This window comes from Aptenodytes patagonicus, chromosome 12, assembly GCF_965638725.1.
Source record: "Aptenodytes patagonicus chromosome 12, bAptPat1.pri.cur, whole genome shotgun sequence".
NCBI classification, from domain to species: domain Eukaryota; kingdom Metazoa; phylum Chordata; class Aves; order Sphenisciformes; family Spheniscidae; genus Aptenodytes; species Aptenodytes patagonicus.
In genome coordinates, this window is record NC_134960.1 from 6,658,106 (window position 1) to 6,674,009 (window position 15,904).

Here is a 15,904-nt window from a genome sequence, read left to right on the forward strand (position 1 = left end):
CAAGTGGATCATTATTTCACCAGCTGTAATCAAAACCTTCCGTAAGATAAGATCCAACTGCAATTTTACATTCACATAGTTGCCCATAGTGAAGAGTCCTGAAATGCTCTTAACGAGTTGTATGCACAGGGATTTTCTCTTCACCTATCAGCGGAATGGGCTTGGGAAGTGACAGCTGCTTAAATAGTGCACGTGCAGCGGAGTAGTTTAAGGGGAAAAGAAATACTATAAATAATTGAAATCACAGCAAGAAATGTAGGCAGAGCAGAGGGAAAGAGGGCAACTCAGAGGAAGCTGGCAGCAGGAGGAGAGATAAGGACTTCTCCTGGAAGCCAAACTAAACAAGAGTGCACGTACAAATAAATCCACACCTTCTCACCTGTGTGCTACGCCACACACCAGCAGACAAAAGAAGTTCTTGACCTTTTCTGCACCGTTTGGCAATCTGAATTTTACCCACCTACGAGCCCTCTCTTGCCAACATCTTCCCCTTTCCTCCTCTCCACCAAACCTGTAAGTCTGATGCAAACGGTCCCCACGGTTGTCGCCGGCACTGCAGCAATCTTGGTCACCAAATGATGCTGATAAGTAGATGTGGATTTTAAATGGCCAATTCTGCCATTGATGACTGCCTCACCTACACGGACCCACTTCTCCCAGCCCAGCCTTTCATGGTGAAGCTATGTGGAAGGCTTCCCTGTGCACCCGGCATGTTCAGGGCACACCAGAGAGGATCCTGCTCTCAGCTGGGGCTTCTGAGCACCACGGGGTCACCATCAGGGGTAGCTGCAGAAATGACCACCTTTGGTTTGAAGGCTTTAAGAATAATTAATCAGCGCTCCGGAACAACAGATGAATGCTTGAAGTTTCAATCCCAGCAGTAAAACACCTCCTTTGATGCCCACAGCTGCTATGAAGGGCTAAAGATCGTCATTTTGCCTGACCTTTAACTATTACAGCAATAGTTCTTGACCTGCATTTTAGAAGTTATGAACCACAGCCCAGACAACAGCACTCAGGCTAAGCGATCTGCCACTGTCTTGACAGATTTCCAAAGAGATGTGAAATATCTGCCTTTCTCAAGTGACTTGAACGATGCACGCACAGAGCGCTCTGCAGACATCCAGAAAAAACACACTGTTTCTCCCTGGGTACAACTCACCCAAGCAGCAGATGGCAGGGATAGTTTATTATGCTCTATGGAGGTAACACTTGGCACAACAGCTCCAGGTACCACTTCATCACAGCACAGGGCTGAGGAAAGGAGACTTCAACTAGCAACTCAGCTAACCAGACACCTTTAACGAGGAGCAAGTAATGAGATTTCTTAGCAAGTGGTTCATTCAAAGGGCATGCAGTGATATCAAGAACCAGGTAAAAATCCCCATTAAGATCTCTGTGGAAGTCAAGAGCATGTAGGAGGGCTGGTGTTCTCGGCGATAAGATGGATATCTTGCCTTACACAGCAATCGATCGATTTTTAGGGGTCAACTGCCAGACCTCACCAGACTCCTCTTGCAGAATGTCGGCAGTTTTAGGGCAAAAGCCTGTGCCAGGCACCACTGTTAAAGTTCATCCCTGCTCCTAGAGCCACAGGGCTAGTAACTGTGACCAGGAGGTGAAGAAACCTTGACACTGACTCTTCTGTGTAAGCAATTCAGTTTAAGAGCTGCTGTTCAAGAAGCATGTCACCAAGATGAAAGGTGACCACATTTCTTAAATGTAATTCGTTTCTTAAAGACCCTTCCAGAGGCAGCAAGGATCCCATGTACCCTCTTCTCTACACACAGCCCTACTAGGCGAGTGCCTTATCTGGATGTGCCTAATTGCATATCAGACCCTCTTGCAGGCTACCTCTCCCAAATCCAAGTCTGGTATGGGAGGGCTGTGCTTCATGTGCCTCTAAGGACATCCTCAGGTTGGGACAGGCAAGTGACAGCTCACGGTGGTGTGAATGGCAAATCTGGTGTCAAGAGCAACTTCCAGTCCACAGCAAAAATAGACATACCAACTCCTTGGATTTCAGTGCAAGATTGGCCCTCGTAACCTCTCCGTGCCACATGAAGGAGATTGGAAACCCAAGTCCACCTTGGACAGGACAGCATTTCTCGTTTGACTTCTCCTTAAAAGCAAGGAAGCCCTTCTGTACTTCCAAAAGACATCTGAACCTTAACTGTACTGCCATGCCAGCAAGAAAAGATGGGAACCTTGTGATTCAAGAGGGTCTACCACTGAGAAACTACATTTGGGCACTCTCCATGTGGTGAATGATGGCGTCTTTCCCCGACAAGGCAGCCATGCACAGCATCTGTCCTCCAGCGTAAAGGGATGATACTGACTGCCCATCCTCCTCCTCCAGCTGGAGGATGGCTCGTGGGCAGCCATCTCAGCTGAAGTCCCCAGACCTGGCTCCCGTTGTTGGATGCACAGCCTGGCTCACCGAAGGATGCTGCAGCCGGTTCAAGCATGCTTCAGTTCGCTTAGTGTGAGGCTGGAGAGAAACGACTCTCTGACAGCTGGCAAATGCAGCTGCCTGCAGCTGATGGGGGATAACGAAGAACCAGCCGCTTCTTAGAAGTGTATTTCTGTCGCCCATACCTCTGAACAGCAGATTTCCTCTGACCACGGGGTCGTAGAGAACAGAGATCCCGTAACACAGATCTTTGAACGCTGTTAACTGATCCAACCCCATCCAAATGTCACGGTTGCTGTCAATACAAAACTGTTCCTTTCTCTTCCTGCCATCGTCCACTTCATCCATGGGGCATCCATTAGGTTCAACACAAAGGCAGCAAAGAGCCAACAACAAGAGCCTCATTAACTGACTGTACAACTGTGTTTTGGAGCACAGTGCTGTCCCCCACACTGCAAGGCAGAGAGCTCTTGCTGGGAGGAAAAAAATGGATCAAATTAAAAAATATCTCGCATACCTTAATATTGCAAGCAGCTCTTCCGTCAGACTTGAAACAACAGCATTACCAGCTGTAAAAGGGAAAAAAAACCCCAGGAAGTCCCCCAAAACAGCAGACCAAATGAAAAAAGAAAAGGATGAAGGAGGTTTCAAATCCACCCTGGAGAGAATGTGTATCACAGCTTTAACCTGCCGCGGGGAGGGGGAAAAAGGGAAACAGGATAGCAGAGATCAGAAATCAGATTTATTAGGACCAACCAGGTAGATAAAAGATAGATGATCACCAAGTGATGATGGCTACTTTGGAATCAGCTAACTTCTGAAAATGTCTAGTCAGCTTTAGCATTTCATACACATGAAATTAGTGTCCACACAAGAGTACTCTCCTGAAAGGACAGGATTTAATGCAGCCGAGATAATTATCTAGATCCTTCTTTATCCCATTAGTGGCTTTCATTCACATCCTGGAACACCATAAGCGGATTGTTCAAGAATTATTTGCCATCCACTGTTTCAATCCTGATTGGAATTATCTTTATACCTTGGTATGAAGAAAAGAGATTACATCCCTGCCAGGGCTTGCTGCAATGCCCTCTTTTCTGAGCCTCCTTTTATCATTTTTGTTCTATAAGGTGATGAAAAGAATTAGAAAACAATTGTCACAGACATGATTTTGCCCTCTCCTCCTCTTCCTTCCCCACGCGTGCGTTTGTGAGGGGGAGGACACCCTCTTCCCACCGCATCCCCTGCAGGAGATGCACCACTGCACCTGCACAGAGATGAAGCTCAATGAGACTTAGTCATCAAATTACCCAGGACAGGATCAAAAAACGCTCCCAGCTTCCTTTTGCTCCATGATCCACTAATAAAAGAACAAGGATGAAACTGTTAAAGCCAATTAAACAAATCACTTGATGCAAGAGAAAGAAGTGGGATCACTGCAACTAGAGATCCCAGGGGCATATGCTAAACATCATGTTTCGTGCTCTCTAGTAATATATGTCACTATGGGAGCTCCGATGGAGATAAAGCTAACATCATTCAAACAGCCAACACAATCCCTTGCTTCAAGGCCTAAAACAACAAGAAGACAAAATTCCCCTCCCAGCCACTCTAACCGCCTGCCAGGTTTTGTATTAATGGAAGAATTACATCTCCTTCCAGGTATGGCGAGGACACAGCTCGTCTCTCCATGGGCATCCGCGAGTCTGCCCAGCAGTGAGGAAAGATGCCTGGCCGACACAAAAACTATCCCTTCTCCTTATAGAAATGTAAGGAGGTAGGTATTCAGACGTGACATAAATAGGAATGCATATATTTTTTAAAAAATTATGTTTTACAGCCGCACAATGAGATCTGTAGGAGTGTTATCTTTATAAACAAGTTATTAAAGGGGGGAGGAGGGACACAATAATAGCAGATGCCAATTACTCAGCTCCCAGCAGAGACTTTCCAATTTCTCACCTTCCCTCAAAGCAAGATGTGCCGCTGTACGGCAGCACATTTACTTGCAAGTGTAACACCCTTTCGGAGTATTGCTTCTCTCCCACAAAGCAAAGCTGCATTGCTGCTGTGCCGCCGCCGGAGAGGGGCAGCCCATTTCCCCACCAACCCTGCACCAGAGCTGAGACCAATACGGCATGAAATTAATTTGGGAAGAGTGAAACAGCAGAAAGTAAATAAAATTATCTTTTTATTTGACTCCAGAATCTGGCCACCCCTCCTGCCAACAGGAACAGCAAATTTGTGAGCTAATTGCGACTGCCAGGTTCGCGTCTCTGCAAATATCTGCTTAGTTTCAGGAACAAAACGCCAGTAACGATTTTGTTATTTTAAAACAGAGGCATAGTTTTAGACAGTAAATGTCCACATTGCAACTGGAGCCGTCGGAGAGATCCCATCCTTTGAGGCAAGCACACCAAGGTAATGATTAATATTACAAAAGTAATCCGAGCCTTTAAAATCATTATTTCCAAAATCAGCAAATCATTACCAAGGCCTTCAGCAATCAATACCCAAGATAAATAGACAATTAAATTGCAAAAGAAACAGAAGAAAGTAGTTAATATTTGCCAAACACAAGCCAAATACGCTTTTTCATGGTAACCAAATACTTCCAGTAAATAGATATTTTAGCTCACTGGAGAGGCACTTTCAGAAAGTAATAAATTAATCTAATAAAACAGACAGACAGGGCGGAACCAGACATTAACAACACACAAACTGATCTATACGGAGCCAACCCACAATCCATGTCCTAATTATGCTCATCCACCATTCTGGGTACTTACCTCCCCCACCCAGGTCAGCTCTTTAGCTCGGGGAAAAAACACGTTTCATGCAGCTTCACTGGCACAACAAAGCAGAGAATTTCAGCCATCAAATGACGAAGTTTGTGCTCAGCTAGAATTTGCATTTCCAATTTTTTTTCTAAATACCTCTCGCTCCCCAAAGTCAGCAAATTAATCTGCTTTTAAATACGATTCTTGCTTTGCCTTCAACTTAGTTTAAGCTCCATCCACGAGGTGCGGGATGAGCTCTCGCCGCCTGGCAGCGCCAGCCACCCACACGTGATGCCTGTGCGAGCATCCCCATGGCACGTCCCCACCCTGGAACCGGGAGGGTTCGTCCTGGGGGGCTGCGCCCTGCCTCGCCATCACTCTGGGGACCCCAGACACCCGGTGCAAGGACCAGCACCACCTCCTCCCCGGGCAGCCCAACCTTTACCAGCTTCTACCCAAAATCATTGCTTGGAGTTAACGAAGCCACACTATTAGGTGAGCATCTGGTGAAGTTCTTCAAATGGTGGGTAACTTGAACTGGACAAGATTAAGAGAGGGAGAGACGTGTCGAAAGACGTCCATCCTGGTCATTTTCTGCAACATCAAAGGAAGAAGGAAGGGAGGAAACTGGGGGAAATGGAAGACAAAGAGAAAAGATATCAAAGCCAGCTCTGGAGAGAGTGCAATGAGAGATGGCACGAAAAAGGAATAGTTAAAACACGAAAGGCAAGATCAAATAAAAGCAAAAGATCACAGTCTGGGTGCAGAGAGGAGGGAGGGGAGACCACCACACCGCTTTCACCAGCATTAACTGAATAATTCATTTGACAGGTACTTGTCTGTGGCAGTGGTTGAGCCTGAGAGAGTCCAACACCGTCCAGGTCCATCCATCCACCAGGTAACAATCAAATATTGTTCTTGCTCTTCACATCCAGCACGGGGACACGCCATGGGGACACCGCACAGCAGCTCCACTCCCCTAAGCGCCCGTCTTTTGGGGAGGAATACAGCAATTTAGTCCTCACTCAGAAAACTTCTCCAGCTTCTTCTGTATGAAGTTCTTGGTACTGGCAGGGCTAGTGTTGCCACTATGCTTTCACTAGAACAGGCTATACAAACACACAGTGCTATTACACGTATCTTAAGTAGCTCATATCTCAGTATTGGAAGTTTCTCTGATTATTTACAAGGGCTTTTGAAGGCTACACAACTTTTTTGGTACCACAGGCCTCCTATCTAAGCCATGAAATTCCTTAGAGCAGTGACAATACTGCTCCTAAAATATCTGCTCCTAAATCCCTAAATAGAGGATTTATTGCAGCATACGTACAAGTAGCGAGTGACAAAAAAGAGTCTCCAGCTTAAACCTTATTTCCAGAAAGCTCTTACCACCACAGGGAGAGAAGAAAAACCTATATGCTCTAAGGCAGTCTCAAACATGTGATCAGGATGGTCTAACAACTCACTGAGGAATAGGTGTGGACCAGGTAGCAGCACTGACACAAGCCAACGCCGTGCTCTTCCCCCAGTTCAGCATCCATCCCACTACCAGCAAGTCCTAAACGCCCAGTGCAACAATTATAGTTACAAGTAAATGGACACTGCAACTCAACAAAACTCATAGTGAAAATAAAAGACAGGCAGAGATTAATTTTTGTACAGAAGCTTCTTTAAAGCCTAGCAATTTCCATTTTAATGCTACTGCTGTCCACTTTAATATAAGCAGAAATGAAAACATCTGGCACAAATGTGTCTAGTCACTTCAAAATACAGATTAACCTTTAGGTAAGTATTTATCCTATATGTAGCACAAGAGGACAGGAATATTTAAATATTAGGGGAGTCATTCCAAGGCAGGGGCAGGCAGGAGGGAAGATGGAGTTACGGAGCCGTCTCTGCGCATCAGGGACACATCCATGCTAATGCACGGATCCTGGAGACTCAATGTGACTTGACACCGGGACAAAAACAGAATGAGGAACGGCCAGTGCCACAATTAACACAGAAAGAGATGATTTAAAACAGAAATCTGCCCCTCCCAGATTTTCTTGCTTTGCAAGACAAGCCTGATGTGAGCTCAAAAACAAACCCAAGAAGGGCATCGCTGAATAAAAAGCCCCCTACACTTCAATTCAAATAAAAAAGGCGGAAAAAATGCATTTCCCTCCATCAAAGACTACCATCCTCTCCCCGAATCAGGAAGCTGTTAAGCAGATGCTTGATCAGCACTCCCCGAAAAGCCTCTCCTCCTAACAGCGTTAACCTGCCAGCCCCCACTGAAGCCCTTTGTTTATTTTAATAGTTTCCATAATCCTTTAATTAGACCAGTGACTTCTGCCGCCGCGACAGCCCTCTTCACCCACCGAGCCCCGCCGACCTCTTGGGCTTTGTCTCGTGAAAAACAAAACGTCAGCATTAGAATTGGCACGATAATGATATGGAAAATCTTCACGTGAAACATAAAGCTTCATCTCCAAATGCTTTTAGGCAGGTGGCTCAGCCCCACCTCTGCAAAGGTTTCCTGCAAAGCGACGGGTGGCTGTGGATGCCCGTGCCGAGCCAGGCACCCCAGGACAGATATTGGTTCGTGTTTCTTTACACCATGAACTGAGAAATGGGTACTTTGGTGACTGGTTGGGTTCTGTGAACAGGGAGAACCACGGATAACCCAAGCCTACCCACAGGAGCCTGCTAGCAGCCTTGCCCAATCTATCGCTAAAGCAATTTCTCCATCACTTAGCAGGCTTCAGAGCTTTCTAGAGATGACTGGCAGCTTCACTTAAACTAGCCAGCTATAGATGTGTTTTACATTAAACACTAAGTGAATAATCAATGAACATTCAGGATATAAGCACAAATCAATGATTTGTTTTAGATGAATCAAAGGGAATCACAAATGAGAGAGGGTTTTGTTCTGTAACAGAAGTAAACCAAGAGAAGTACTTGATGTAATTGGGTGTATGTGTGTCAACCTCCTCTGCCTGCTCCTCTCCTACACACTGACACAGACCCTGCTGTCACAGAAGCGCGGCTGTGTCCTCCAAACCCCTGTGACAAGAGAAGTCACTGTCCCCAGAGAGCAGATGGGAACTGAGGCATGAAACCAGCCGACTGACTTTCCCAAGACTGGGAGGGATACGGCATAGCAAGGACCCGAATCCAAGTCCCCTACGCTGGGGAACACTGTCCCGGTTCGGAGAAAGCCCTCTTCCACTTCCAGTACCTTCAACTCCATCACAGAACTGCAGCTCTTATTGTTGGAGCAGCAATGGGACACGGACAAGGGCACGCGTGGTACAGGTCAAGAGCCCCATTTAAAGACCTAATAAAAACTGCAAAGAAATAAAAACAGAAATACAGGTGACTCCAGACAATGAAAGATTTATTTTGATAAATGCATATCAACAGACTGCATGGTGTCCCTCGCTCTTGGGATGAATTTGGTCAAATCATACGCAGGATAATTTTGCAAACACTGCTGCATTCCAGCCACCAATTCCACACAATGTCTGCTGAGCACCACACAGGCTAAGTAAAGGCTCTCAGAAATGCTCCTGCACATCTCTTTATTTGCCATGCATTTTAATGACAGATTTCTAAACTATACGGTTCCTCAACCAGGTCCCCGCCTGCACCTTCTCAGCCATCAGAAACACATGCTGGGTCTGCTGCTGGCGTCTCTCCTCCTGGTAAATGCTTCCAAGGGTTGCAGTGAAATGATCCCAGCTCAGACCAGGGCTTTCACTCGCACCCGTCTGGCTGCAGCCTGTGCCCAAGACTTCAAAGAAACTAGAAAAAACTGAAGTCAAGCCGGTGCAGGTAATAGAAATGAAAAAGCAGCGGGAACCCCCGCATGCTGCAAGATATGGCTCGTATTTAGCAGTATCACAAGCTTTGACTCTGCTGCTTCTAGAGTGGATTAGCGTTCACGGCTTTTATGCATTATATAAGAAGACTTTGTAAACACACTCAGAGGAATGTCCCTCCGGGACAAAGTCTGCTTCCCACAAAGGACACCCCGAGTGAGTGGAGCATCCCACCACGCGTGGCACCAAACAAGTAGCATTGCTTTATGGAGATGCTGCCTGAGCCTAACCCGCTGCAACAGGCACCGGAGCAACGGCCAGGCTGCAGCCGGTGCCCCACGATCACCAACACCCCAGCACCCTGCTCCCCACCACGTTCACAAATCAAGGGAGAGACCCTGCGCTCAGACCTGCACCGAGACACCCACCCGGGATGCGAGTGGCGAGTCCTTCAAGGAGCTGTGCACATCTATTCTGAAGCACTTTCACAACGCCCACGGGAAGAACAGTTCCCACGGGATGAGCATCCAAAATACCGCACAACCGAAACTGATCTGAGGGATGTGAAGCCACTATGCAAAGAGCAACCCCACTTCGCAGGCAAATCTACAGGTATGGAGGTGCCTGCAGTTGTGGTTTTACAATGGAAACCTGGAGCTGGCTGGTACTGGGTAACTATAAATCATTAAAATTTGAAGGGGGAAAAACCTGCTGGGGGAAGCCTGCACAGGCAGCATGGGTACAGAGCCCACCCTGAGTTACACAGCCATACCCTGGAGGTGCAGTCCCAACCTCAAAACGCAGCACTTGCAAGGGGCAGCATGTCGGGAGTCTCCTAAAAGGTCACACAAGGTTTAGAATTTCCTATTCAATTAAAAAAAAAACCCAAACCAAAAACACTTAAAAACCAAATATCCTGCAGCATTTATGGCTCTGGGGTAGGCTGCAAGGGGCAAAGAGAAGGGCTGGAAGGACGGTGCATGGCTGGTCGGTCACTCAAGATGAGAACAAACATTATGGATGAGAACTGAACAGTTTTCATCATTGGAAAGAAAAAAACCACAACAATTGAATTGCACGTAGGTTAAATTGTTCACCTTCGTCCCATCTGCACCTGTAACTAATCTAAAGTCACGAAAGCTTCTTGGTTTTACTGAGCCCTCAGTAAAACACCCCCTGTAATCCCCACGTTGGGCACGCTAATGCCCGAGCCTGCCCGTGCCTTCCCAAAGGATTGATCCTCCGACTGCAGGTCGCCCTCCACAGTTAAACCCTACAGCAGGTTACAGAAGAGCTTCTTCCAAGGCAGCTGTTGGTTTTTGAAAGTTAAACCGTACTTAAACCTAAAATCAGCAAAGAGAGAATATTAAACCTTGGCCAAGACACCCACCACCACGGTGCACAGCATGTGGTCCACCTCCGAACCACCCCGTGATGCTGGACGTCAGCCGCTTGGGTGACTGGTTGTGCTATTTGAGGCTGCCCTTCTCTTCCTACTCCAGCAGACTATTTCAAACCTCGTTTATAATTGGAAAGAGGCAGCATCTGTTTTTGCAGACCACGAGGTCGAAACTTAACTAATAACCACAGCACGGCAAAACACCATTAGCGGGTAAACAAACCCTGCACCGGTCACAGAAAAGCAGCTCTAGAGCTGGTTTGACCTGGTTTATTTTCTTTCGACTAATTGTTTTGTCCTCCCAACACAGAGCGGGAAGACAAGCGGGCTCTGCAATGCTTTACATGTGTTTTAATATAATTTTATTCCCCATCAGAGGCAACACAGACACCTCGCCAGCTTTCCCCAGAACTCAACGACATGAGCAGCTCAGGATCACTGGGAATTGTCTCCAGCCACTCATGGGGGATGGCTGATGTTACAGAGGACTGGCAAACACAAAGCCTGCCTTTGAAAAATAAGGGGATGGGGATAAGGAGGATGCAGGAAACTATAGAATAAACAGCTTAACTTCAGTTGAAGTGCTTAGAAGATGAGGAGAACTTGAGCAAGAGCTAACCTCTGTTTATCAAGAACAAATCACATCAAATCTATCATACTTCTTTCTGCAGCAGGACTTGTAGGAAGGGGAGAAGAAACAAAGATTTCAGAGAGACCTCTGATAGTGTCTCATGGGACATCCCCATAACACAGCTAGGGATGCAGGGGCTGGACTGAGCCACCTGAAGGTGGGCACACCACTGCTGAGAAGACCACCGGTGAACCGGTCATTGCTCTTTGAGCACAGGCTGGGAGGACCTTACCAAAGTGGCTTCCAGGAGAACCCATCCCAGATCTGATACCGCTCCGTGTTTTCATCCACAACTCAGCCAATGGCAGAGAAAACATGCTGATTGCCTTTGAAGGCTACACCAAGCTGAGAGGGACTGCAAGCACGCGGGAGGACAAGATCAGAATTCAAAACAATCCTGACACTTTAGAAGAAGCAGTCTGAAAAAAAAAAGGATGCAGTTCAACAAGGACAAGCATGAGGTAATGCAATTTGGTAAGAATAATTAACCAGGCAAATACAAGATGAGGAATGAAAAGCAGGAAAAGTTCTGGAGAAGAATGGCTGAAGGGTCAATGGGATAAAAAAAATTAAACACAAGTCATCTGTGGCAAAAGTAAAAAGCAAACACACTGGGATGTATAAACAGGATCATTGTATGTAAAAGACCTGAAGCAATCCCTTATTCTTCTGAGCAAAAATAAGGCAGCGACTTCAGTCCTGTATCGCAGGTTAAGCATCACTCTTCACGAAGGATGATGGTCCAGAAGACAGTAACAAGAACAACTGCAGACCAAGAATACATGACCTAAAAAGAATGATCAAAGGAACCAGCGTGGTTTAATCTATATTAGCAGGGACTAAGGGGAAACACAGTAGCAACTTCCAAATATCTAACAGGCTCCTGCAAAGAAGTAAGGAACTTTTCTGCCTGTGCCCAATAAATGGAAAAAGAAGAGCACTCATGAAACCAAACTGAAGGAAAAGACATTTCTGTTCAGATCGTAAGAAAAATCTAATGGCAGGGCTGCTGAATGTCAAACAGATTGTCTGGGGAGCTTAGGCATCTCTGTCATTGGAGGTTTTTAAGAGTGAATACGATAAACATCTGTCAGGAAGGGGTTGGTTATCACCGATCCTGCGTAGGGGCAGGAGATGGACTGAATGACCTCTCAAGGTCTTCTCCAGCTCTGTACTGAATAACGGCCTAATACGTAAATGACCATAATAGCCGGAAACCTGCGGTGCTGACACAGCCTGACCCGTGTTATTTGTGACCTCTTGTAGTGATTGCTGTTTGCAAGTGACAATCTGTTGCTGTCAGAGGAAAACGCGTATCCCAGGGAGGGTCCTACCAAGGACGGGGACAGTGGTACCCAAGGTCATTATTTTGGCACTTGAATGAGCAATGGGGAAAAGCTACTTGTTAAAAAATAAAAGTGAGTCAAAGGACGACACAGTCCAGACGGCACAGACTACCTAGTGGGGTTGGCCACCCTGCTTCAGAAAACAGGAGTGACTGCTCGGAGCCCGTGCAGCACCGCACGCTGGTTTTACTTCATTTATGGGAGGGAGCTACAAGCAAAGCAACTGCTCAGCGGTAACCACAAGAAAGCAGCTCTCAGAGTGCTCCTGTGCCCCCGCACGACTTACCACAGTCTAGCATTTCTGGCTGAAAGCGCACACAACAACACCTGGTTGTGCAAACATTTTGCCCAGTTAAAAATTCTCAGCAGCAGAAGCTAACCAATCCACCAGCGGTACCCCCGCGTTACAAACGGCTGCCACCCTGCCCCTCTGCAGGGAGGCGGCTCTGGTGGGATTTAAACCACATTAGCAGCACAACAGGAGAGCCCTTCAGCTGATGAATGAGGCAGAGAAGCCCAAGCAGCCGCCCGTCAGATGCCCGCAGCTGCCAGGAGAAGATGACACATCCCAGGCGCTCCTGCCCTGCCGCCAGGGAAGGGGATGGGCTGGACAGGCACCTACATGGGCTGGTGTCATCCTGCCCATCAGAGACAAAATAACCTCCCCTGTCCCCAGAGGCCCCAGCCCCGATGCCGGCCTTGCACCACGCGCAAGCTGCACCTTGTGGTTGCACATGGTGTGCCGCGGGATTGCAAAGCCATCAAGTCACGTCTTACGCTCAGCAAAAGCTGCTTCTCACCTGTAGCGGGGAGAGATGCTTATAGAGCAAGTGGGAAGAGAGGGTCAAGGGCTGGACAGCCAGACCGCCCGCCTTTAACGGCCTCTAAAATAGCAGGAACTGGAAGAGCTGAGTGACTAGCACAGGCGTGAGAGGTTGCACACCCATACACGAGACGGATACACAATTCAGAAGCGACTACCAGAATTGTCCTCCAGGCCAGGATAAATCCGGTGTGCTGCTTTAGTGAGCAACAGGATGGGGAAAAGCAACTATTATGTAGTCAGGAAAAACCAGCGGTGAGCATCTCTGCGATAACCGCACGGGATTCCCCCGCAGCCTCGACGGGACGGGGCCCTGCACCCCTGCTTTGCAGCCTCCTACTCGGTGCGAAACCACCGATATTTAAGAGCTGAAGCCGGCAGCCCTCGCACCCGTCCCACATGCGTTTAAGTTACGGATTCAGCATCGAGCCGCAAGAGCCGTGTGTGGCGCGGGGAGGGCAGGGCTGCTCAGATTTCCCCTCACCTCCAGCCTGCCCTGAGACCCCCCAGCCCAGGGGTTCCCCCGATTTCTGGCATCACCACCTCCCCACGAGGATTTAACCCGTGTGGTTCCCATCGCCCGCGAAGGTTTGCGCCATAAACGTGGGGGTGCAAAGAAGTGCACCGCCGAAGCGAAGCCCAGCGCACCCCGACCCAGACGACAGCCCGCCCGCCTCCCCACAGCCCCCCGACTCTCCGCGGGCGCCCCAGGCCGCAGCGCGCCCCGGGGACGAGCAGGGACCCCCGGACCTGGCACCTCCCGCCCTGCCGGGCACGGGCACGCCCGCACCGGGGGTCTCACGGGTCGCCGTCCCGCGGGGGCTGGGGGGTACCGCGAGGGCTGGGGCGCCCAGGACCCCGCCGGGTCCGGATCCCAGAGGCTCCAGCAGGATCCTGCCGGTCGGGATCCCCCGGGGCCCGCAGGTTCCCCCCGGCTCCGGATCCCACCGGGACCCCGGGGTCCAGCCGGGCCCGACTCCCGGAGCCCTCCCAGCCTCAAGCCCCGGCGGCGGGGCCGCGGCCGGGCCCCAGGCTCCCCCGGCGGAGGCAGCCGAGCCCCCTTACCTTTGTGCCCGCCGAAGGCGCCGTACCAGGACAGCGAGAGCAGGGCGCACAGGCAGCCGAGCAGCAGCGTGAGCGCCGTGCCGCTGCGGAGCCTCATCGCCTCCTCGCCGGCGGGGGCGGCCGCATGTCCCGGGCGCGGCGCGGCCTCGGCGGCCCCGGGGGCCGCGGCGAGCGCGGAGCTGACCGGAGCGGAGCGGGGCGGAGCGGGGCGGAGCGGGGCGCACCGCCCGCCCGCCCGCATGCAGCGCCCGCGCCGGGCCGCGCCGCGCCGGGCCGGGCCGCGCCGGGCGGGCGGGCGGGCGGGGCGGGGCGGGGCCAAGGGGGCGTTGCTAAGGGGGCGGGGCCAAGGGGCGGGGCGGCAGCGGGCGGAGGGCGCCCCCGTGCGGGCGACTGCGGGGCCGCCGCGGGCAGCGGGGCGGGGGTTATGAGAGAGAGAGGGGGGGAGAGAGCGTGTACGTGTGTGTGTGTGTGCACAGGTGTGTGTGTACGTGTGTGTGTACAGGTGTGTGTACAGGTGTGTGTATGTGTGTGTGTGTGTACGTGTGCGTGTGTGTGTACGTGTGTGTATGTGTGTAGACGTGTGTGTACATGTGTGTGTACGTGTGTACACATGTGTGTGTGTACAGGTGTGTGCATGTGTGTGTACACATGTGTGCGTACGTGTGTGTATGTGTGTACACATGTGTGTACGTCTGTGTATGTGTGTGTACATGTGTGTACATGTGTGTGGACGTGTGTGGACGTGTGTGTACACGTGTGTACGTGTGTGTGTACATGTGTGTACACGTGTGTGAATGTGTGTGGACGTGTGTGTGTAGACCTGTGTGTACATGTGTGTGTGTGTGTGTGTACATGTGTGTAGACATGTGTGTGTACACATGTGTGTGTACGTGTGTGTGAACGTGTTTGTGTAGACTTGTGTGGACGTGTGTGAACATGTGTGTACGTGTGTGTATGTGTGTGTACATGTGTGTGTACGCGTGTGTGTACATGTGTGTACGTGTGTGTACGGGTGCACGTTCATGGGTTACATATATGAATGAACATACCTATGTGCTTGGCTGATCCGTATGGATGTGTACATGCATACTTGTGCACATGCACATGTCCATACAAAGAATGTATAGATCACCCCTATACATCTATGGGTGCCTGCACGGGTCTATGCATGTGTGTGCACGCGCGCATGCACATGCCTGCATCCATATGTCTCTGTGTGTGCACGTGCGTGCACGCGCCTGGGTCCATATGCCTGTGTGGGCGTGGGCGCATGCACCCGTATATATGCATGGGGAGCGCGCACCTCTGGGCGTGGGGGGGTGCGCATGGGCCCTGGCACGGGGTGTGTGCGTGGACCCATGTGTTTGCATCTCCATGCACCGGGCTGTGTGGAAATGGCTCTCAACACCCGGGGCGTGCACGGGTGCCTATGGACAGAAGCGTGTGCTCAGCCCCTACGCACGGGGGTGTCCCCACGGCCCTACGTACAGGGGGGGTGCACAGCCGGGGGGGGGGGAGGGGGGCGTGCAGGACGAGGTCGGGGGGCAGTAGCCCCCGTAGCCGTGCAGTGCATATTTGCTGCCATTCCCGCAGAAGCTTTTCATCTCGGTTAAGGAAACAGCATCTAATGTTTATTGAGAG

At 49.9% G+C, this 15,904-nt stretch overlaps 1 protein-coding gene across 1 annotated transcript in view; it reads right to left on the minus strand.

Moving 5' to 3' along the window:
- Positions 1 to 14,405, minus strand: part of MGAT4B (alpha-1,3-mannosyl-glycoprotein 4-beta-N-acetylglucosaminyltransferase B) — a 52,549-nt gene extending 38,144 nt beyond the window's left edge. The window contains exon 1 of the mRNA XM_076349642.1: positions 14,264 to 14,405. Coding sequence (XP_076205757.1) covers positions 14,264 to 14,360 — 97 coding nt within the window. The 5' untranslated portion in view covers positions 14,361 to 14,405. The remainder of the gene's footprint in view (positions 1 to 14,263) is intronic.
- Positions 14,406 to 15,904: the final 1,499 nt, after the last annotated feature.